The sequence below is a fragment of the Cervus elaphus genome, chromosome 29 (genome assembly GCF_910594005.1).
Source record: "Cervus elaphus chromosome 29, mCerEla1.1, whole genome shotgun sequence".
Classification (NCBI taxonomy): domain Eukaryota; kingdom Metazoa; phylum Chordata; class Mammalia; order Artiodactyla; family Cervidae; genus Cervus; species Cervus elaphus.
In genome coordinates, this window is record NC_057843.1 from 59,610,812 (window position 1) to 59,635,689 (window position 24,878).

General features: G+C 51.2%; 1 protein-coding gene across 1 annotated transcript; it reads right to left on the minus strand.

The window, feature by feature from the left end:
- Window positions 1–5,947: 5,947 nt before the first annotated feature.
- IGFBPL1 (insulin like growth factor binding protein like 1) lies at window positions 5,948–22,392 on the minus strand. The gene is made up of 5 exons (XM_043891474.1): window positions 21,759–22,392; window positions 12,197–12,306; window positions 11,359–11,475; window positions 8,908–9,065; window positions 5,948–7,777 (listed from the first exon to the last, which is right to left on the minus strand). Exons 1-4 carry the CDS (start codon window positions 22,204–22,206, stop codon window positions 8,916–8,918), a joined length of 825 nt encoding a protein of 274 aa, XP_043747409.1. The 5' UTR covers window positions 22,207–22,392; the 3' UTR covers window positions 5,948–7,777; window positions 8,908–8,915.
- Between the last annotated feature and the right edge of the window lie 2,486 nt (window positions 22,393–24,878).

The following is a 24,878-nucleotide window of genomic DNA, read 5'->3' on the forward strand; positions in this document are numbered from 1 at the left end:
TTAAGACCTACAGATGAAAGTGCTGGCTTCTGCCTAGAGCGAATCTATTCAAGGTCTCATTTTAAGGCTTCCACTGGCAATGTCCCTCCAACTCTCACCAAAACACACCAGCCCTCAAGTCAAACTCAACATCAAGGCCATCCTGACATGCTGGGGTTTGAGGAATTTCAGACCTGAGAGTTCAGTATGTTTGTTGTTAGTCTCACAACTCCATTCCCCAACTGATGGGGGTGAGTCAAAGTCAGCTAGAGCGTGATAGAGAAGCAATGCTGATCCCCTCTCTCCTTGTCTTCCATCTTTCTAGAACACGCTGCCCATGGCTCACCATACTTTTAGGTCCACTCAGCCTTGTGAATGCACCCTCATCATCTCTTTAATACCCCATGTCTCACCTAGGCATCAAGATGATTTTGTTCAGTATCTTACCTTGGAGTTGGCCTGAAACTGCTTCTTATGGATTCAGTGTCTGTTTTGTCCCCTCATCTCTGCTTCCTAGGGTCCCCTTTTTCCATTTGACTAAGGCTGGAGTGACTCTTACTGCCCCCTGAGGTGCACCTTTTACCTGTTTCTCTTGGAGGCTGTTGACACTTTGCACAAGAGTGAAAGTTTCTTGTGAAGTAGGGACACGAGTGCTTCGGTGGCTGGGTTGGTGGGGCCTCTAATCAGTAATATGCAACATCTCAATAAGTAAAAGATCCATCCCTCACTTGCTTCTCAATACTTCTAAATCAAAGAGGAGTCTGGTAGAGGGCATCCCAGTGCAGAGTGGGACTGGGAAAGGATAATCTTCCAGGTCCCTCGTGAGTGTGTGCTAAGTCGCTTCAGTCATGTCTGACTCTTTGCAACCCTATGGACGGTAGCCCCTCACTTCACCCTGAAATTCTGAGAGTGAGGAGTCACATAGGTCAGATTCCCAATCAGCGCGGCTTCTGCAGACTCTCAGCACTCATCACCATTGCTCTGAATGCAGACAGGTGTGAGCAGGGAGGTTGAACCAGGCATCATTGCCAAATGTAGACTCTGCCTGCGTGACTTCACTTGGTCATAAACACTGCAGTTCCGGGACACCCGCCCACTCAAAACACTTATAACAAGTGCTTTGTCGACCACTATGCCTTACGTGCTTTTGAAGTCTTACCCTAATCCTATCAAATAGGCAGTAGGGTTACCCCTTTTATCTGATAAGGAAAGGGAAGCTGAGAAATTTTGTATGCAACTCATTTGGAGTCATTTTCCCATGTGCCTATGCTATGAGCCAGAAGGGAGTTGTGATACTGTCAGTTATAATAATAAATATATATTCAGTCTTCATCCGTCTCTGGCACAGCTCCTAAAACCTTTGGAATTACCTATGTGACCAGAGTGATAAAGTTGTCTTTACTTTGTAATTAAAAAAAAAAATTTTTTTAATTGGGGTGTAGTTGCTTTAGTGTTGTGTTAGTTTCTGCTCACAATGAAGTGAATCAACTATACGTACACATGTATACCCTCCCTCTTGGACCTCCCACCCAGCATCTTCCCCTCAGCCGAGCTTCCTACACGATACAGGAGGTTCCCCTTAGCTATCTGCTTCACAACTGGCAGTGCACGTACGTCAGTTCCCATTTCCCAGTTCATCCCACCTTCTTCCCCCTGTGTCCATGGGTCCATTCTCTATGTCTGCATCTCTATTGCCCTGCAAATAGGTTCATCTGGACCATTTTTCTAGATTCCACATATATGTGTTAATATACAATATTTCTTTTATTCTGATTTAATTCTGAATGACAGACTCTAGGTCCATCCATATCTCTACAAATGACCCAATTTCCCAATAACCTTTTTATGACTGATAATCTTCCATGGTATATGTGTACTGCGTCAAGATCCATCCATCCGTCGATGGACATGTAGGTTGCTTCCATGTCCTGGCTATTGTAAATACTGCTGCTATGAACTTTGAGGTGCTTGTGTCTTTTTGAATGATGGTTTTCTCAGGGTATATGCCCAGGAGTGGGATTGCTGGTATCTTTTGTTATGTTAATGAAGTGACTCTTGGGCCGTAAGCATGAGAGTTGATGGCCAGGAGAACCAACCTTGCAATCAGAGGTCTGGGGCTTTCAGTCCCACCCCTATGACCTCTCAGGAGGGGAGAAGGGCTGGAGGTTGAATCAATTGCCAATGGCCAATGATTTAATCAATCATGTCTGTCTCAAAGCCTCCACAGAACTCCAAAGGACTGGCTTCAGGAAGCTTTGGTGAACATGTGGGGACTCCAGGGAGAGAGGGGAGCTTAGAATGTGGAAGCTCCGTACGCTGTCCCCGCGCATCTTGTCCGGCTGACTTCCTGAGTTACATTCTCTTATAAATAAACTGGAGCCCTAGTAAGTAAAATGCTTCCTGAATTCCATGCTCTAGCAAATTAATTGAACCCAAGGAAAGAGGGGTTCATGGGAATCTCCAGTCCGTGCTTGTCAGTGGACTGACATCTGAAGTGCGGGGTGTGTGGGGTGGGGAGACGTCCAGTAGGACTGACCCCTGAAAGGGATCTGTCCCCATCTCTGGGCAGAGAGTGTCAGAACTGAGCTGAATTCTACTCCCTGCTGGTGTCTGAGAATTGCTTGTTGGCGTGGGCAACCCCCCTTCTGAGTAACACAGACGTTAGAGTTGGGTCCAGGACATAGGGGAGGGGGAGACACACTAAGAAAACATCCAATGAAACGCCAAAGTCTGCAGAGCCCACAGCCAAGCGAAACAGTCCCAAACGCCCAGCTTCCTTGCTGGGGCCATCAGGGCTGCTGCTCCATCACCCAGGCAGAGTCCAGGCCGGTTAGGAAGGTCAGTTTGGGTTGGTTGTATCATGGGTGTGAGCCTGACCTCTGGTGGCTACTTTGTTAATTCATTTGAAGGCTACGTAATTACGGGAACACTTCACGTTGTCCTCACCGCGGCCCACCACACGCAGCACCTCCCCGCAGGTGTGCACGGTGGTGAGAGGGTTTCTTACAAAGATGCTTTTACAGTTTAATCCTCTTTGGGGCTGTTCACGCCTACCTTCCAACCTTGCTTATGCTGTTTCTCCTTCCTCCCTCTCCAAACGTGAGCCCATGGTCTTGGAGCCCTGCTGGGGACCCAGCTGCTGGGGGACCATCCTGGAGGGACCTTCCTCCTCCAGGATGCGTTCTCTGGCCATCTCAATCAAGCCATCTCTGGCCTCTCTGAGCTCGTAGCACCCATCATACCTTTAGTCTTGCCTTGTGGTAGCTGTTTGTTGGCGTGTATATAATGAAGTGGGTCTGATTTTCTGTCCCATTATGTCTCCCATAGACCTCCAGCATGTCTGAGCTCGCTCCCTGCATCCTCACCACCAGGCACACAGCCCTCAGTAGCCCCTACCGGGTGGATGGTGCACACCCGTCCCCACATGGGGCCTTCAGGGCGGCAGCCCAGGGCAGTGATGCCGGCCTCCAGGATGAGGAGATGAAGGCCCCTACAGTAGAGGGAAGCGCCCCAGACCCACAGACCGTGGCAGGGCTTGACCTTGGTTCTGGGTCTTTCAGCGTCAAAGCTAATTCCCGTTCTTCCTGAGGAATGAGCAGGGCACCTTCAGAAGCAAGACAGACCCAGCCCTCTGAGCCAGGCTGCGACTCTGGGGGCGTGAGCAACAGTGGACCCCTCAGCGCCGAGCAGCGCCTGGGTCCCCGTAGGAGCTCTGCAGATTCGTGTGCTGGGGGGATGCACCAGCGGAGACGAGACAGGCTTCTGTTCCCCACCCCCACCCCACTCCCGAGTATTGATACTAATGATTTTTACTCTTCCCCCCGACATCCAACCATTCCCTAGTATCATGGGGGAGATTAGGATAAGGAAGAGATAGCCACAATGAAAGGAGACACAGGCACCGTCAAGGCTGAACTCAGAGGCAGCCCTGACTGCAGAGGCATTCATGCCCCAGGAGAGAGGTGTTGCCTTGAGGTGAGAGTGGGCAAGTGTATGCAGTTCTGAATTCATTGTTCAGCTACAGACACCAGGGCACTTTCGTTTCCCTTAATTAAATAAAATATCATATAATAATGATTCTCTGATTTAATGTTCAAGGGGCTCTGGTGAAGGCTGGGGATGAGGAAATTCATTAGAGGGAGACTGTTCACTGTCAACTGATTTGCTCACTCTTATTAATTTTTTTGCATCATGCATCTCTAGGGGAGAGGGGAAGGCAATTTTTTAAAGACAGGATTCGTTTCGCCCTAAAACTTGAAGAAAAAAATTCATTTTGACTTAAAAAAGAAAACCACCTTTGTTTGTTTAAGATGGAAAGTGAACACCTTTGGGATTGAACACTAGCTTTTTGAGATCTTCCTCAAGCCCAATTATAACCCAGGTGATAACAGAAGACTGAGATTCAGGCCCACTTCTTACAGCATAATTCCAACCTCTTCTGATGACACTTAGGGACGTGGCCAAAAACCTACCTGCCACTAGAGCTCTCAGCCAGCGTGGTCACTGTTCCCCACGCACAAACTCCATTGCCCTTCCCCACCCTCTTCCTTTTGCGTGCTCCTTGCCTAGCCTGGAGTCTCCCACACTCACTTCAAGCTCAGATGGCACCTCTTCCAGGAAGCGTTCCTTGATGTCCCCCTACGTTGATCACAAAGCAGACACCTTGTACTGTGTGGCAGGATGGCAGCCCTGTCCCACTCACCCCCACTTGAGTCTCACCTGAATGCAAGGCCCAGGTCGCACACACCTTCACATTGCCAGCGTTTGCACTCTTCTGTTCTCCGGAGAATGCTATTCTGTGTGCATGTGGGAGGTAACAGAAGGCAAACCTAAGTGAATGAGTTAAACAGTGAAAAGTAAAAGTGCTAGTAGCTCAGCTGTGTCTGACTCTTTGCAATCCCGTGGACTGTAGCCCGCCAGGCTCCTCTGTCCATGGAGTTCTCCAGGCAAGAAGAGTGGAGTGTGTTGCCATTCCCTTCTCCAGGGGTTCTTCCCAATCCAGGGATTGAACCTGGGTCTCCCACATTGCAGGCAGATTCTTTACCATCTGAGCCTTATACAGTGGGAGACTCCAGTTCAGAGGCAGCGAGAAAGTTCGGTCAGGCAGTAGATGATTAGTGAGGGCTTGCTAAGAATTGCACGCAAGATGACCAGGCAGGACTGTAACCACGGCCCAGATGTGAAAGGTAAGGAGGATTCTGATGAAAGCAGCTGATGTGGGAAAGCAGAAAAAAAAAGGAGGGAGGGTATGATATATAAGGAATGATGGAGAAGTATCGGTGGGACATGGACCCACCTACAGCAGTTCCAAGCACACAGCCCACAAAGCCTGTCCCTGAAAACAGTCATTTTTGGAGTGTGGGGGTTATGTGACATCATCACATGTATCAAAATAGGGTAGGACACAAAGGCTCCGAGGGAGTCCTGTTTCTGAATGGTAACTCACGGCACATATCTGTTTAGCCTCGGACAGGTCCTGGGCTCTCACAGTGGAAAAGTGATTAGGTAGGAACAATCATATTAATCTACGCTTTTGGTTTTGGTGGAGACTTCACACAGTGTAACATCATTACTTTCTGTACATCATTGCAATGCTGAACCCAGCCTCCCGCAGCCCTGATGCTGGGCCCTGTCACCCCAGGGCTCCATCCGGCCTGCCCTCTGGGTCCACATCCCGCTCTCACCGGGCAAAGTTGAGGTGATTCACCCGATTTTGCTGAACTCGCTTCTCAGCAAATGCATGATGCTGTTCTCCAAAGGAACAGTCTCCTTTTCCTCTGACATAGTTTCACTAAGTGTCTTCCCAAGCCATCTCCCAATCACTCAGACCCCAGAGGGATTTACCACCAACTTGGACTCAGAGTCACTGTCATGGGGGGCGGCGCGGCGTGCTGCGTAGGGAGGGGACATGACCCGGTCCCCTAGAAGGCCCAGCCTCCAACAGACAGGCACAGCTTCCCATTTGTGATCAGTTTCAGTGCTGACTTTATTCAACGAAGGGGTTCCAACGTTTTAAAGTTTGAAAACCACTGACCTAGTTTCACTCCCTTCTTATTCACATGAGGAAACTGAGGTCCAGAAAGCGAAATGGACTTGCTCAGGGTCACCCAGCAAGACAGGGAGGCATTCCCAAATGGACCTCATGTTTCTGGAGTCCCGGGACAGTCCCCTGCTGTGTACGTTAGGGTGATGCCACCCCAACATTTCAGATGTGGAATAGCCAGGCTTTAAAGGAAGAAAATGCAATTTCAAAAAGACTCCAAAATGCAATGCTCAAAGTGAGCGTCACGAGAGTGTTGGTTTAAAAGCTGAGACAGACCTTGAGGAGAATCCCTGAAACCCATGGAACTGGCGGCATCTTCCTTCCCACAGCTACAAATTGTTCTGAGAAGTAGCACCATGGAGTGGAAAGGGTGCCAAAGAGGCCCAGGCGCCCTCAGCTCCAGTCCCTCTCAGAGACTTTCAGACCTCAGGCAAGCACAGTACTCTCAGAGCTGGGTTTCTTCATCTGTAACGGGGGAGGGACATTAATGAGCATCCTACCTGCCATCCCAGAGATGGGAAGTGACCACAGACAGAGAAGTGTTTCATGAAATTTAACAACTAGCCACATGTGCCATCCCAATTTTGATTTTAAAGAATTTTACTCATCACCCAGGGGATCTATTTCTTTAGCCAGATATTAAATACTCTGCTTCTTTCAAGCAAGTTTTGTTTCTGGGTGACTTCAGAATATCTCTAAGTAAAATATACTCTCAGTTCAGTTCAGTCACTCAGTTGTGTCCGACTCTTTGTGACCCCATGAATCGCAACACTCCAGGCCTCCCTGTCCATCACCAACTCCCGGAGTCCACCCAAACCCATGTCCATCGAGTCGGTGATGCCATCCAGCTGTCTCATCCTCTGTCGTCCCCTTCTCCTCCTGCCCCCAATCCTAATATACTCTACTGCACTCTAATTCTACAGCCCAGAGAGAGCAGTTGACTCCTTTTTTAACAATCTGATGTCCAAAAGCCAGGTTCCCACTGCCTGCTTGGTTAGAGAATGCTGGGCTTGTTAATAAGTGGATATCTTAGTCCCCATATACCCAGGCTCTGAGACTGGTTAAGTGTTCCATCTGGGACTAAACCTCTTTAAAATGGGAAAACAGTAGGAATAGATAAGCTATAGCCAGCTCTCCACACCCTCCTGTGAAGCAGTGCATTTGTCTTTGAGGGAATATTGTTTGTAAAAGAAGGCTAAGACTACACTTCTCATATTTTTTCTGTAGGACCTTCCTACTCCAGGGTGGCAGTGTTTGAAAGGACATAGGTTACATACAGTCCAAATAGCACATTCACAGCTGAAGAGACCAAGGCCCAGAGAGGGAGGGACCTATCCAGATCACAGAGCAAGTTAGAGGTCAGGCAGAGGACGGCAAGACCCTCCCCCTCCTCCTAAAACACACGCTGTCTGTCACAGAGCTCCACTAATCAACCACAGACAAACGAGGCAGAGTCACAGCTGACACACACTTCGGTCCAGCCCTGTAGAATTACATGGACTTACATGCGGCCTTCCCTTGGAGGGAGAAGCTAGAAAAGAATTCTCACAGAGCTGTTCATTTCAAAAGTATAAAAAGGCTACATGCAGTCTGTTTGCCCTGCTAAAAACTACATCTGCATACGAATCTAGTTTGCATCTAACGTTTAAAAACATACAAAAGGGGTCATCTACAAACAGTTTTTCTAATTCTTCACAAAGTGAAATGATCCATGACTCGACTTTTCCGTCATCCTGTGATCAAGTTTCTAAGACCCTAGAAGAAAAGAGGGGAAAAAAAATTAGAGAAAAGAAGCCTGCTCTGTCATAGTCAACTACGTGTTAGATGGAAGGTGGGGGTAATGACCCTAACGTTAAATCTCTCCCCAACTGCTGGTGGGAGCAGAGGTGCCTATGGGGATCCCAGAATTACATATAAGACCTATGGGTGGGGCATTTCAGAGAGGCAGATTCCAGTGTAATATGAGGAAGAACTTTCAGTTACTAGAAAAACCCACAGATGGTTTTTTGGTGGTACAGAGCTCTGTGTCCCCCGAGTTATGCAAGCAAGAGCTGGAAAAAGTTATAGGAAATATGGGGAAAAAATCCTGATACCTGACTTTCTGATACACATGTTTCTAGTTGTTGTTGTTGTTGTTTAGTCACTAAGTCTTATCTAACTCTGCGACCCCCACAGACTCCAGCCTGCGACCCCCACTAGGCTCCTCTGTCCACGGGATTTCCCAGGCAAGAATACTGGAGTGGGTTACCATTGCCCTCTCCAGGGGATCTTTCTGACCCAGGGATCGAACCTGCATCTCCTGCATTGGTAGGCAGATTCCTTACCGCTGAGCCATATACATAACAATACACACATATAAAGAAGTAAAAGTATCAGGAGGGCGACTTTAAGAGCCATCTCCTGAGTTTCTGTTTGACGGTTTTACACCTTGCACTTTTCCTCCCTGTTTCTAGAAGCTGTACCTGCTTGCAGAGCTACACTTCAGGGGACAGACCCACGAAGCTCAGACTGTCTCCTCTGTGCGTGTTTTCACATGGGTACCGTCAGGGACCATTCCTGCTCTCTCAGCGCCCTCACCGGGCTGATTTGGAGGAAACGTTCCATTCAGCCTCCGAAACAGAAAAAAAAAAACAATTGGTGGTCTCTTTCACCTGGACACCCCTAACGTTCATAGCTCTTGACTTGGCACGCGAGTGGGAAGCCCAGCGTGACGTGTGTGTAGGACACACCAGGCTAGCTGCCAACTGTAACATGTTCTGCTCTTGGTCTGCGTTCCTCTGTTTCCCTCAGTTCAGTGTTTTCCTTCTTATTTATTATGCATCTTATAACTCATCTCAGCCTCTTGTGACAGAGGCGTACAAGCTCAGACGACGGGAAACACGCACGTGCGCCGTCACAGGCGGTCGTCTGGAGCGGGGAAGCGGGCTGCTCTGCGCTGACTCCGACCGACCACGGTCACGGTGCCGTGAGCCTGGGCCTCCCCGAGCGCGTTGGCTGAGTGGCACTGGTACAGCCCCTCGTCTTCCTTCCTCAGAGGGTCGATCTAGAAGTTAAGCAGGCGAGTTTACACAGTCATCCGCGACACAGCAAAACCACGTACTTAGTTCATAATGATCCTGAACACCTGCAGCTTTTTGGAATAAGACAGAGTTCACCCTCTTACTTCTTGTCTTGGCCGCTGAGACAGAGTTAAACTTCCTTCTCAGTACCCTCCGTATCCTGGCTCTCATTTTAATGTTTCCTGCATCCTGCCTTTTACTGACAGGAACCTGGTCCTTTTATTGAAGGTGATAGGTATAGATTCTAACGAAAACACACGTGCGCTCAGTCGTGTCTGACTCGTCGTGACCCCATAGACTGTAGCCAGCCAGGCTCCTCTGTCCATGGGATTCTCTAGCCAAGAACACTGGAGTGGGTTGCCATTTCCTCCTCCAGGGGATCATCCAGACCTAGGGATCGAACCTGCGTCTTCACCGTCTCCTGCATTGACAGGGAGAGTCTTTACCACTGAGCTACCTGGGAAGCCCCTTAAAGGAAAACACTGCAAATTTAAAAGAGCAAAACAATACTGACCGTGGAAGGCCCAAAGTGCTCCCAATGGAGGCAGCTTTACAAAACAGTACCAAAGATAACCTCTCCTCTGCCTCTCCTTGTAACAAAGCGGGGGAGTATGTTAGATTTGAAAAAGTCACGGACCCAGGTGCATCCTGAGCCTATAAGCTGGGTGGAGAAGTTGCCAGACCTGGCAGAGATGGGGACAGAATCCGAAGGGCACACTGGAGACCCCATCTCCCAGCCCTGCAGAGCAGATCCATGGCGGCGCCCATCTCCCAGCCCTGCAGAGCGGATCCACGGCAGCGCCCATCTCCCAGCCCTGCAGCGCGGATCCATGGCGGTGCCCATCTCCCAGCCCTGCAGAGCGGGTCCACGGCAGCGCCCATCTCCCAGCCCTGCAGCGCGGATCCACGGCGGCGCCCATCTCCCAGCCCTGCAGCGCGGATCCACGGCAGCGCCCATCCCACAGCCCTGCAGAGCGGATCCACGGCGGCGCCCATCTCCCAGCCCTGCAGAGCGGATCCACGGCGGCGCCCTCCTTTCCTGCTTTCTCGCAGCAGAACAGCATCTCTCAACTGTGAGTCACCAGACCAGGGAGGGTTGATGCGCCCTGTGTCACTTTGACCCCATCATGGCTGAAGGGGAGCATCGTTATCCTCACATTACAGGAGACTCACCAGTAAGTCACAGACTGTTAGGGTCGCCAGGCATGGTCCAGTCCAAAGCCCCCTTTTCACGGCTGTGGACACTGGAGCTCAGAGAGGGAGAGTGACCCGTATCCCATTACTCCATCACCCGTTCAAACACAGGGCATTCCCTCTTCTCAGCCACATCGCTGCACGTGGCATAAAGAACCGCCCTGGAGGAGGATGGGAAGGTGCTGTCCACACCCCACCATGTCCCCCACCCTTACTACTCCTTTATCAGCCGTGGGGTCTTAGTCAAGTGTATTAGTTTTCTATGGCTTTGTTACAAATGACCACATGCTTACTGTCTTAAGACAACACAAATTTACTATGTACACGTCTTGAAGTCAGACGTCCAAGTGGGTCTCAGTGGGCTAACGTCAAGGTATCAGCAGGGTTGCCTTCTTTCCAGATGCCCTAAGAGAAGCATTCCAGAGGCTGCCTGTGAGTCCTTCTTGCATCCTCGAATCCAGCAATGGGAGTTCACGTCTTCTGACACTGCCATCTCTGCCTCTCTCTCCTGTCTCTCTTTTCTACATTTAAAAGACTCCTGTGATTGTATCAGGCCCACCCAGATAGCTCAGGATAACTTTATTAAGGTCAGTTGATTAATAATCTTAATTCCATCTGCAACCTCATTCCCCTCTTGCCATATAACATATTCACCAGCTCCAGGGATTAGGACGTGAACATCCTTCTGAGGCCGTATTCTGCCTAGCAGTGGGACCTCTTCTGCTCTCAGGCATTATCCTACCTGCCCTGCTTTCCTCAGTTACCATAGAGCCCAGGCAGAAATGGACAAGAACATCTGAAAGGGGTAACATGTCACAGAAATATACAAGGTGCTTTATAAGAGCCAGTCAATAACAGCCAGCGAAGTGAAAGTCACTCAGTCGTGTCCGACTCTTTGTGACCCCATGGACTATACAGTCCATGGAATTCTCCAGGCCAGAATACTGGAGTGGGTAGCCTTTCCCTTCTCCAGGGGATCTTCCCAACCCAGGGATCGAGCCCAGGTCTCGCACATTGCAGGCAGATTCTTTACCAGCTGAGCTGTGAGGGAAGCCCATGAGTATTAACAAATGAGATACTCACCAAAACCCAGGCAGTGGCCTCGTGGTCAGAAGGGCCTCCTCGGACATGGACGGCTATGTTGACGTGGTCCCCAGGCAGGTCCTCCATTGCCTGGGTGCCCGCAGGAGACCGTGTGACCTACAGAAGACAGAATAAGCAGGCGTGACTTAGAAAAATCATTTCTGAATAAGGACCACCCCACAGACACCCTCACTGTCTTCACCTTCGCGCTGACTTGAAGGCTGAGACCCTAGTACCTCATTCCTACGAAACATCAGTTTCTTCTTAAGCCTGAGCAGATGTACAGACAGCATCCCCTACTGGACAGCAGAGGTACAGACATCACCAGCACCAGAATTTCCTGGCCCTTCTCAGGGCTGCTGAGATAAGGGGAACACGGGCTGTACCCATCTCCACCTCTCAAAACCTGAGCTGCAGGAAGATCTAGCTTTAGGATAGGATCGGATCATCTTCTACCAGCCAAGTCTTTCTGAAACCCAGACCCAGTCCAGGAGGCTCTAACTTCATCTCAGCTGACACAGGCTACATAAACAGAACTTCCTGGACAGCTGAGTGGCAAACAGCCACACCCCTTCTCTGGGGAGAGCTTCGGGGTAAAAGTTTGTGTTTTTTTTTGGGGGGGGGTAAAAGTTTTGAATCATACATCTGGAGGCAGAGGAATGGAACATATTTTTTTGAAATCCTCCAATTCACATAAGAGATAAATACACACACTTAAAAACATTTATACCTTCCCCCAGCCACACACACACACACACACACACACACACACACACACACACACACACACACACACACACACACACACACACGCAGAGAAGTTCTTGGATATAAATACCTTCCTCCACGTGACAACTGGGGTGGGCACAGCCCTCACCCCACAGGACAGGTACACCTGTGCCCCGGTGACATTGTGAACGCTCTGGGGTGGGGTGATGACCACAGGAGCTGGGAGAAAAAGACAAGGTAAGACAGGCTTGACCCTGGCCAAGCCCTTCACCTCTAAGATCCCCTGCCAGCACATAGCAGGTTGGGGCAGGTGAGACCTCCCCACATGGAAAGGATACACTCAGAGGCAAGGAAACCTAGAAGGGAGTTCTCCTTAGACCTGAAAGGATGCCTTCATCTCCTGCTTCATTGCCTCTGTTCTACCAACAGGAAAACAGGGATCCAGAGAGGAAAGACGACTTCTGTCTGTCACACTCCCTCCCAGGACCCCTCCCAGGACCCCAGCTGCCATCTGCTTACAGCTCAGCTACTCGGCAGGGTGGCAGGCTCCGGGAGGGGCTGGTGTCTTCTAACAGATGGGCTTTTCTCCTTCCGCATGGAGGGCGTTCAAAGAATAATGCCACAAAGCCCAGCTGCCCTCACCCCCTGCTGAGACCCCCTGCAGTTCAAGATGCTCATTTGCATATCACAGGCTCCACCAACCTCCCCATCCCCATCCTCAAGGGCAAAACTGCCGGCATGGATGCTGAGCCTCGCTACTGCCGGAGAAAAGTAAATCAGGGAATTGGGCAACATGGTGCTAGGCTGCCAGGACTGACTTCACAGAAAAGACGGAGGGTGTGGGCTTGCCGGGTGGAATGGGGAAGCACGTGGCCTTTGAGTTAAGACATTCTTTTTTAAAATGCTTATTTTATCATTTATTCGGGTCTTAGTTGTGGCACTGGATCTGCAGTTGCGGCATGTGGGATCAGTTCCCTGCAGAGGGATCAAACCCCCAGCGCCCTGCATTGGGAGAGTCACTGGGCCACGAGGGGAGTCCCGAGTTAGATGTTCCTAGCTGGCACCCCACGCTCGCTTGTCCCCCTCCCGGTGGCCAGCCCCCACTCTGCTTACGGGGCCTGAAAGAATTAAGCCCAGCTGCCTTGGCCTTCAGCCCCTCCACCTGGCCCTCAGCACGCTCGCCCGCCCTGCCTGCCTATCCTCTATTCGGGATGCACCGCAGCTGCCCATCCTGAGGGCCTGGGGGTGTGTCCTAGCCCAGTACCAGGGATCTGCCCACTTTGACCCGCTGAATCCCAGCCTGCCTCACGGTGCAGGTGCTCCAGCTGAGGCCTGTGTGGTCTTGGGGAGGTGCGATGTGGAGGCCGGGCCAAGAGAACGCTCTCTGCTCAGGTCTGCTGTCTGTAAGACGGGGATGCGTGTGTGCTAAGTCGCTTCATTGTGTCCGACTCTGCAATATTATGGACTGTAGCCTGCCAGGCTTCCCTGTCCATGGGATTCTCCAGGGAAGAACACTGGAGTGGGTTCCCATGCCCTCCTCCAGGGGACCTTTCTGAGATGAGGATAATACCCCCTGTGTCACAGGGCTGTTGAGCTGATTTTAGTACGTGTTGAGTGTGAAAGTGAGGGTTTAAGGTAACACAGTGTGCAAATGCGGGGCAGGGTAGGCCTGTCAAACCGATGACTCCGCAAAGAAACACACAACGAATAAGAGAGTAAACACATTCATCCCTGGGCGTCAAACTGCAGCGTCCACGACTCTTGGCACTCTGCCTGGTGATTCATGGGCATGCCCTCTGCCCGCCAGAGGCCAGCCTTGGAGAAGGAAAGGGCCTTTGCCAGCCGAGGTGAGGCTGCAGTGAAAAAGGAGAACAAAGGGAGACAGAAGGCTGGATGAAGAGCACGGAGGGAAGGAACGAAAGGCGCAGAAAGGAGACAGGTCTGGACCCTCTAGACAGACTAGGAAGCAGACCCTGTCAAGCTGATGCCAAGAGATCTCTGGGAAATTGTCTTAGAGCTTCTTGTTTCAAACTGGAGAGGCCCAACTCCCCAAAGCATGTGCCTGACGGTCTGTGATGGACTCATCTAGCCTCCACTTGCATGCCCCCAGTGATGGAGAGCTCACTACTTATAAAGCCAGGCCCTTCCATCCTTGACTCTTCTGGTAAGAAAGGTTGTCCTCACTTGGAGTTAAGACCTGCATCCTGTAACTCCCGCCTACTGATCCCAGGGCTGCCAGGAGCCCTAGAGAGCCCGGGTCACCTCAAATGGCCTCCAGTAAGATGAATACAAACCCTGCTCTCCTCACCCCAGGCTGCTTTCTACCCTCGCAGCCTGATCAGCTCACTCCTTCAGCTGTGACCAACTGAATGCTCTCTAAGCACCACACCTCTACCCACAACCCCAAGTGTCCCCCGAATAAACCAAGGTTCCAGGCTTCTAACATCACCCGACACGCTCCAGCCACCTGCCAACCACCACAAAGAACCACAGCACCCCTGCTCTACGGCAGAGCCCCATCTGCAATGGACAACAAAGAGAGTCTAATTTATTCACATCCTCCTGCCAGCATCGCCTCCCCCGGAGCCCAAACCAGTCCTCAAATGGCTCGCTGTGGGAACAATCAGAACTGCATCTTATTCTAAAGCCCTCAATAGATTCCAAAGGGACACTCAATCAACATGTTTTACTTCCGTTCATGTAGAGCCATAAATTTTAAATGAGATTTCATCAGTCCCTTTCAAGCCTAAATGAGTAAGCCAGTAAATCACATTTCATCTCTCTCTCCTTGCATTCCCCTCTTTTTCCGTAACTACAGTTAAAGACCGTCTTGGAAATGCTGCCTTTGCCACTAGTTTCAAGCCAGAAAATAGCATTTCTTTTCCAAAAGAGCCCACTGCTTTTGGCAATAAAGTGACATCCAAGCTTTATTTTTAAATGTATACACAGTACATTCATTCTTTCTAGTGTACATTTCTAAGTTTTGACAAATGCATACACCGTGTAACCATTACCATAACTCAAGATATAGCAGTGTTCAGTTATTTCAAAAAATTTCCTCCTGTAGCTTAATCTAGTTTTAATTTAAACATATCTGATTTTAAATTTGGAGGTTTTTATCCATAATAGCTCTTTAAAATCAGCCATCATTATCACGATAGTGTGTGTGTGTGTACGCACAGTTGTGGCCAGCTCTTTGTGACCCCATGACTGTACCCCACCAGGCTCCTCCGTCCATGGGACTTTCCTGGCAAGAATACTGGAGTGGGTTGCCGTTTCCTGCTCCAGGGGATCTTCTCAACCCAGGGATCGAACCCAGGTCTCCTGCATTGCAGTCGAATTCTTTACCACCGAGCCACCTGGGAATCCCATCATGATAGTAATAATGCCACCCTTCTGCTTACAGGGTTAAGCCATTTGATCCTTCCAGCAATCTCCCCAGCTGCCATCTGAGGGAGCTAGCCAGGGTTAGCCGGCCTTACACAGCAGGGTGAGACTGTGAGCCCGGGGTTTCCGTCCCATAACATCCTGCCTTCTCCTGAGATGGCACGTCCATGTCCAACACCCTCTCATCTTCACACCAGGCATGGGAAGTAGGTGCTTTTAGCCCCAGTTAACAGATAAGAAATCCAAGGCTCAGAAAGATGAAGCACCTAGGGGAGCAAGGATGCAAACCTAGGCACTCTGATTGCATTAATCCCACATGAATTTTAAAGGTGAAACATGTGTTAGCCGTATGGACTTCATCCCAGAATAAGAATGAGTTCCTAAGGTATTGTGTCGGGGGCCCCCAAGACAAGTCCCAGGATCAACGACTTGCTACAAGGACTCATGGGACTGGGCACAGTTTATTCACAGTGGGATTTATTACAACAGAGGAGACCCAGCAAACCAGCAAAGGGGAAAGAGACTCACGGAGCAAAGACTCAGGAAGTCAGGAGCGCGCTTTCAGGAGCCTCGTCCAGTGGAGTCACAGAGGATGAGGCACCTAATTCTCCAGCACAACCTGTGACAACACGTAGGACGGCCTCTACCAAGGGGGATCACTAGACCTCAGTGCTGAGGGCTTTTACTGGGAGCCAGCCCCCCAGGCACCCTCTGCCTGCTACAAACCAGAACTCCAGACTCCCGGAAGGAAAGCAGGCGTGCAGCATAAACCATGCCGTACAGTTCACATCCAGTGAGCGACTCTTCTCGATTCCGGAGAGGGAGGCAGCCCTCCGCACATCCAAATTCCCAGTGGGCCTTTCCAAGAGACAACGGTCTCAGGCCCGCCACGTTCACTCTTTTCTGCACAGAAATGAAACGCTCCCGACGTCACCCCAGGGAGCAGCTCTTGTGAAGACACCAGTAAGTGGGTGGTGTGTCCACATTTACTCTTTTCTGCACAGAAATGAAACCCTCCCGACATCACCCCAGGCAGCAGCTCTTGTGAAGACACCAGTAAGTGCGTGGTGTGTCCGTGATCGGGGCAGGATGCGCCCAGTCTTACTGCTCCCTGGGGCTCACTGAAGTCTGGCACTGGGGCCCTGCAGCTCGTGACCACCCTGGGAACTCAGGCGCAGTCCTGTCTCGCCCACACTCCAGCTTCCTCTTTAAAACGGGCCCAGGAGGCCACTCTCCCCCCGCTGCCCTCCGCATGGGCTCCTGTGAAGACAGTCACAAGAACTCCAGACGCACGGAGGGACCTGCAGCCCCCACAGGGTGTGCTACCCCAAGGCCAGTCTCTGCGAAGATGCTGAGACCCTCTACCGGCCTCTGGGGAGTGGGCTGTCGGTGGGCCCTTCCCCGGAGGCTCCAGAGGCCGTGGCCCGCAGCCCGCTCTCTGGAGAGCCCAGGGTATGGCCTCGCACCTCACCGCCGCCTGAGCCGCCACCCTCCGGGAAGAGCCAGGGCTCTCCTCTCCGCCGGCCTTTGGCAAGAGTCACGTGGCTTCCAGGAGAGAGGATGGCGCCTGCTCGGCCCCGCCCGGGAATCTGCTGGTTTTGTCTCCCTAGCTCTTCCTTGCTAAACACTTGCTTCCTTCTGCTCGTGTCAGCTACGGCCCTGGAAATGCTGGGATGGCACAAACGCACCCGTCAGGACACAGAATAGTCAGCCAGGCGTGCACCCTCAGAGGCAGCAGAGGGCGGGCAAGCCAGTACTGTGCGTGGGTGCTCAGTCGCTTGAGTCGTGTCCGAGTCTTTGCGACCCTGCGAACTGCGGCCCACCAGGCTCCTCCGTCCATGGGACTCTCTAGGCAAGAATACTGGAGTGGGTTGCCATGCCCTCCTCCGGGGGATCTTCCCAAACTGGGGCTCGAACTTGCATCTGCCTGCGTTTCCTGTATTGTAGGTGGATTCTTTACCCACTGAGCCACCTGGGAAGCCCAAACACTACCAAGGGAAACTCAACATGCCTGGGGGTCTGGCCGCCAACCACTGGGCAACCTGCTAACAATGTTCTCCTTATCTGCAAATGAGGATAATGACCCCACATCCTCCGGGGTGAAGGGAAAGAATGGATGTGACTGTGTTGTTAACCTTGTGGATCTATAGAAATGAAAGAGGTCGATATCATTACTATAGTGTGTGGGGAGCTGTGCCCCCACCCCGTGGACTGAGAATGTCCTTGATGGCTGGAATAAAAGATCTTCCCTAATGCCTCCAAGATTTGTCTCAAGTTAATGGCGCTTGGGAAGGAAAGAATATCAAAAGTCATCTCCCAGGAACCCATCTGCTCATATGGAGAAGCACACAACCAGAGGGTTTAATAATCAGCGCCCTGAACAGCCCTGATAATTTATGCTAATAGTCGCATTACATGTGGAACCAGACACAGCTTAATCCGGCTCCCTGCAGCGTGCGCCTCAAGCCCCCTCCCTCGGCATGAAAGGCTTTTGAGCACGAGGCCCCCTTCTTTGTCCCTCTCAGAAAGTGGTATTCGCTGCATCTCCTGGTTACCTGGTAACACAGGCCTTGCACAGACTGAGATGTCTAAGTGGAGCTGGAATTTCAACCAAGGCGAATTTTCTAAGATTTAGGATCTCAATAGCTCACTGATGCTTCAGGGGCTTGGTTGGCATGGTACCCCGTTCCTATCTAACGCAGCACGACCTCAGCCTGCTGTCTGCAGGATCCCAGCCTCCTCCCAGTGCTCGCAAACGATCAGGGCACATGGAACAGAGCAGCTTGTTAAAGTAATGATAACAAAGTACTACCACCACGACCAGCTTACTGTTGAGAAACGGAACCAACCCCTCGGTGCAGAATGAAGGCTCACCCCGCAGCACGGCACGCCAGTCCTGCCACGAGCCCGCCCCAGACAGCTCTGGGTCTCATCTCCTCCGCCAACCAGCCCACTGGGTATTGCCTATGGGTCCACTGTTCACACTTGCCCCAGGAGCTCCTACCTCCTTGCCGTGGTTTATGCAGTGCCTCTCTGCCCCCGCTTCTCAGCCCAGGAATTTTCTACCCATCTTTCAAGCTCCACTCAGCTGCTTCCCCTTGTGTAAGGCTATCCCTGATCCTCTGAAGAGCCATCACCGGGTGCTGGAACAGAGGCCCCAGCAGCAAGCCTTGGAGGGAAAAGGAAGGTGGATTCAGGCCGAGAAACTCTAAAGATTCAAAGGTTTGCAGCGCCTTCCTGATCGAGTTGCCAGCAGGTTATAGATACATGACTCCATCTGAGAGTCAGTACCTGGAGCCCCACCTCAGCCGGCAACCAGTCATGTGACTCCAGGAAACTCTCTTCCACCCGCCTTAGTTTGTCTTTCTATTAAGTGGGAGTGAGATCTGGCCAGGGTAGTTGTAAAAAAATCAAAAAAGCAGATGGAATGCAAAAGCGATTTCCGATAGCCAAAAAATTACTTTTATGTTGGAACCCAGTGAGTCTTCAATGCATGTATGTTGATCACAGGATTGCTCTCATAATTCGAATTTTGGGGGCATTTCAGAGCATAGGAGGAAAAGTCCGAATTTAAGCCTGAAATCACTTCCCAATGCCCCTCAGAGGTATTTGGGTATGAACACTTCCCACACTGTGAAACCTAGTATTTACGGAGGCTTCATCCCCTTAACGTCAGGTGCTGGCTTGCTGACGGCATAGGAGAGAACAGGGAGCGCTGACTTTATCGCCAATACTGAAGCAGAACAGCTGCTGCTCTGACTCGGTCTGTTTCCCGTCAAGCAGCGAGGTCCCCAGGGACATTGTTAAAAAGTGCTCCCACCGTGGTGTCTGAATAAAGGATGGCTTGAGGGCAGCATGGAATGAGGTGCCATTTTCCCTAGCTGAAAAGATCCCCGGTCCACACCTTCCTGCTCCACCAGGGCACGAGAGCAGGGGCCGCACAAACACGTCAGGACAGAAGGCGATGGGACGACAGTGCTGTGGTCTGGGGAGTGGCCAATGGCACAATCGCTGGTAGGGAAGGAAAGCTAAATTGTGGGGAGGCCTGACGCCTGCCATTCCTGGGATCGTTAAAAGCAGCTTCTGAATTACTTGTGTTTGGCTCCATAAACATCATTACTCCCGGGGCCTGTGCCTGGAGTGGGCTCAGAGCCCACAGATCAGAGTGAAGGGGCTGTCACATTTACTTGTCATTTGGTAATTTTCAAAGAATTAGGGGTACAGGACCTCCATCTGCCCACACTCCGGTAACCATGGCAACCGCCACTTGCCTGACTTAACACTATCAAGCCCTACCCTGAAGCAGTGCTGAACAGGGTGCTGGGGACCTGGAAGCCAGCCAGGTTTTACTGGTCACCCTGGATGAGACCCCTGCCCCAAGGGTCTCCGTCTCCGTATAATAGCAGATTGGGTCTGAATGCCTTCAAGGCAGCTCTCTCTTAGAAACAGAGCACCAGTCCAGGGAGGAATCGTTTGAGAGCATCAGCAGTGAGTTGGTCTGGAGACCTGGTCAGCATTTCTCACGTCTCCTGCATGTGGAGTGAAAATGTTACCTGTCTGGAAACAAAGAAACTTGCCTCAGCAGAATTAACTGCTGAGGAAAGTAGATTGCAAAAATAGATGGCAGGAAGGAGAAGGAAGGAGACAGGGCTGTTTAAATGACACGGGCAGAAACATAGGTTCAAAGTGGAGGGACCTCAACAGTGACTCCACCAGGGCTGACACCGCCCCCGGAAGGGACCAGCCCAAAGCCGCAGCCAGGGAAGCAGCAGCCAGCTCTCTCCTCCACCGGGAGCCCTAGTGAGGAATAGCCAACAGTGACTTGCATGTGCTCTTGGGGCTGTCTCAGACCCCTCAGTGGGCAGCATATTATTTCCAAGTTTCCATAGACAGAGGCCTTCTTGCCTCATGTCCAACAACCCATTGGGTCTCCTGGACTTGAGGGCATCTAACTGGGATTCTTGGTGAAAGATAATACTTACTAGAAACTTCCAAAGGCTGTCCCCCACCCCCAAGGCTTCCTTGTTGCAGCTGAAGTCATTACACTGAATGAAGCATTTAGGCCTGCTCTTGGATCTCCAGTCCCAGGCCAGAACCCCAGAGCTGGGCCTCCTTGGGACTCCCCTGGCACAAGCTCACCTATACTCTCCACTTCCCTCTCCAGGCCACCTAGACAAGGGGCATTTCTCCAAAATCTAATGGTCCAGCAGGGTGCTTGACTGGGCATCCCTATACTAATATTTTGGTTTATTTCTGTTTGGTTTTAAAACATTACTTGTAGAAAGTGAGCAAATATGGCACCCAGAGATGGCTTTATTGTGATGTTAATGAAGCTTGTGTTTTTAGGTCCCAAGCAATTAATCATTTTCTATTACTTTACTTAAAGTGAAGTGAAAGTGAAAGTCGCTCAGTGGTGTCTGACTCTGTGACCCTAGGGACTGTATGGTACATGGGATTCTCCAGGCAAGAATACTGGAGTGGGTAGTCGTTCCCTTCTCCAGGGGAATCTTCCCACCCCAGGGATCAAACCCAGGTCTCCCACTTTGCGGGCAGATTCTTTACCCTCTGAGCCACCAGGGAAGCCCTTACTTAAAGTGGAACCCTCCAAATTCTATAAACTTCAGTCTTATAAAACCTGGGATTTGCCTCTGATGGCACCACAATCTCTTCGGAGCTTAGGTCTCCCAAGGTTTTACCTGTCCTGGGCGAGAGCTTCCTCAAGATTCCGCAAAGGGCTGGACTCCTCACTCACTGAACCCCGGTGCCCTGATCCCCAGACTCCGGAATCCCAATCTGCAGCTCCAGCTCCTCCTCATCCAGCATCTCCATCTGCTCTCCCTCTTCATTCAAACAACCCACCCCCGTCAGGTCCAAGGTGGGACCCCAAGGAGCTGGACCCAGTGGGAACACCCTGCTTCCCACACTCTGTCTTCCGGAGGCAAATATGCCAGACTTGCAAACAACTGTATCAATAAGTACTTAAGTACCAAAAGGGACAGCAGGCTCCCCAAAATTACGACCAGCTCGGTGACTGGTGGCTCCAAGGGCTTGGTAAGAGAGGGTACAGGATGTGGATTCCTGCCCCCCCCCCACACACACACATCCCTCACCCCCGTCTCCTTGGGTAACTGGCCAGATGAGAAAACTGACCCCATAGGGAAAACTGGGGCCTGGGCAGAGCTGTCCATCGCTGTGTAGCAAGAGATCCTTCACCCCACGCCCCAGAGGGTCAGGGTCCCTCTTTTTCACCCGCCCCAGGATCGCGGGGCAGAAGCTAGACTTACCAAATTCGCAGGGGCCGTCGCGCGCCTTGTGCAGGTGGCCAGGGAGCGCGCGGGGCGCCTGGCGGGCGCGCAGGCGCAGCGCGCAAACGCTGGGGTACGACCGGCCGTCGGAGCCGCAGACCGAGCCGCGCTGCGCGCACACGCAGAGCCCGGTGCCCTCGGGCGCGGCCCCCGCGGCGCGGCTCGCACACACGAGCCCTGGGCCGCAGCGCGCGCCGGCCCGGCCCCCGCAGCTCGCGCCCTCGGCGCCCAGGCAGCGCGCGCAGCAGCCGCACTCGTCGCGCGCCACGATGCCAGGCACCGGGCAGCGCTCGGGCGCGGGACAGCGCTCTGGTCGGCACGGACCGCACTCCGGGTTTCGTCCGCCTGTGCTGCGGAGCCCGAGGCCCGCGGCTGGCGGCGGCTGCAGCACCAGCAGCAGCAGGAAGAGCCCGGGTGAGCGTGGCATGGTCCGCTCCCGGACGGCACTGGCGCTTCTGCTTCGCGGTTCTCTCTGCGCGCGCCGCGCCGCCACCCCGCCCGCCCCGCGACCGCTGATTGGCCGGGCCTGCACCGCGGGCGCCAGCGGTCGGCCGCCCGGCCGAGTCTAGCGCAGCGGGGTGGGCTGCTGGCCTGGCCTGGGCTCTGCGATGGAGGGATGTTCTGAGATCCGCCCTTCCGCAACCAGTGGGCTCTTGGAGATCCCGTAGGGGCGGGAACTTGCCCAAGGTCGCTCTAGTAGAGCAAGGATTGGATATACAATCTCCGGATCCAAGGCTGGCTCCAAGTACTGTGCCCCTTAATCCAGAAGGAAGCTCTTTTATTTTACTTTGCATTTCGTAGTTTCCTAAATTTTATTTTTTAAAAAGGAATATTTGGCTTAAAATGTCAAAGTTAACAAATGAATGTAACTATGAAAAGAGGACCTCCCTTCCACCTGATATCCCAATGCCCCAACCTGGTGTCAAGAGGCCACACCTGTTATCAGGTTCTTGAGTCTCTTTCCAGGAATTTTGATCTTTATAAAAGTAGGTATGATTGCATAGCCCCTCCTTTAAATACACGCCCAGACACACACGAATACCCTACACATTGCTTTGTGCTTGGTTTTTCTACCCACAGTTATTTCCCGTAGTTACCCTGCCTCTTACCATCTCTGAAATCAACCTCTTGTACAATCAGTGGAGTGGAGTTTTATTGGCTCATTTACGCCCTTGATGCTGCATAAAGGCTTCGCAGGTGGCGCAGTGGTAAAGAATCCACCTGCCAATGCAGGAGATGCGAGACAGGTTCAATCCCTGGGTGCGGCAGATCCCCTGGAGGAGGAAAGGACAACCCCTTCCAGTATTCTTGCTTGGAAAATTCTGTGGACAGAGGAGCCTGGTGGGCTACAGTCCATGGGGTCCCAAAGAGTCGGACATGATTGAGCACGCAGGCTACATAAAGTCATGGTGCATCTCACAGTCAACAGTGACTTTGGTTGTAATCAGATGGTGATACATTTTGGATTGTCCTTGGGCTTTTCAACTTTGCAGAGTGTTAAACGCAGAAAACTGAAGTTTTTTAACCCGTTGTTTTCAGTACTTTTGTTACTACAAATAATGCTTTGATGTCCTAGAGCACGTATCAATGTATCTGAGGCTTAGTGGGGGTATGCGTGTTGGAAAGATGCAGTGGAACAGGTTCTTTCCGTCAGCTATTCTGTTATTCCTGTGGCCCTGCACTTACTCAGAGTCAGACTCTGCACCATATCCATGGCCCAGTCCTGGCAGGGGTGCCAAACAAGAGACCCAAGAGAGTCTTGATTGCTGGAGTTCGTTGTGTGGCCACATGAAGACACTGGATGGAAGGAAGGACTTGTTGACCAGGCTTTATTAGTGGCTTTTCATGCCTTCACCCCCTAAGCCTCATTGTCTCTAGGAATCCTACTAAAAGGTGACTCACTCTATTACAATAGGAAAAACTGTGGATCTTGTGTTCAAAAGCCAATTTGAATCACTGTAGAAGAAAGCCATGGTCTCTTATCCAGATTCAGATTTCATCTAGATGTGGAGCCGCTAGTTGGAAGAGGAGGCCATGCCCTCTTGAAGGATTCTGTAGAAATTCTATAAATCTGAGCCCTTCCAGAAGAACCTGTGATCACTTACTAGAGTGGTCCACTGTTGCCCAGTCCAAGTGGGGGCTTGTGGCCGTCAGGGCCCATGTTCCAATCACAGTGAACCCGCCTGTGGTTACTTCTGCAGGTCCTGAACAACTAGGTGCACTTGGCAACTGGCAGAAGAACCCCAGCATCAGTTCTGTGAACACAGAATAAGTGCTGTTCTTCGAGGTAGGAAGCCCCTGGAACTTTCCTTTTCTGCCAGGAGAGTAAACCGGCTCCCTCGGTTTCCTTATAAATAATTGAAAGAGAAGTCACCTTGCCAAAGGGAGACTAAAAAAAAAAATTCGTTTTTAGAAGATGACACAGCCTAGTCTCACATTAGGGAAGTGTTGGCTTCTTTTAACAAGCCTTTGGCCCTGCTCCTTTCAAAGTAATAATGTGCCTTTATTGTGCTAAGGAGCACTTGGTCCCTTCCTGAACCAGGGTCAACAGAAAAATAAGGTTTTTCTCTTAAATGAATCCCCTGTTGGGAAGGAGTTTCTCTATTCATCTCGCTACAGCACATCCCTAATTCATAGATTCATTGCTTCATTGTTTATGCAGCAAGCTCTCAGAGGACCCAGCCCTGCCCTCCAGGCCTATGCAGGACGCAGAGGGGCTGGGGGATAGATGAGCAAGCCAGTGCTTAAGAAGGCAGGCAGAGAGGAAGCAATTTCAGTGTGAAAAATGCTGCTACAGAAACAAACTTGGGGGGGAAAGGAATCAAGGAGGCTTTCTGGAAAAGGTGCTTTGTGAACTGGGTCTTTTTAAAATATATACACAATTTTTAAAGGTCACACTCTGTTTACAATGATTACAAAATGTTGGCCATATTCACTGTGCTGTACAATATATCTTTGGAGCTTATTTTATACCTAATAGTTTGTATCTCTGTCTCCCTCTCTGTATTGCCCCTGCTCCCTTCCTTCTCCCCACTATAACCACTAGTTTGTTTTCTATATCTGTCTGCTTCTTTTTTGTTATATCCACTAATTTGTTGT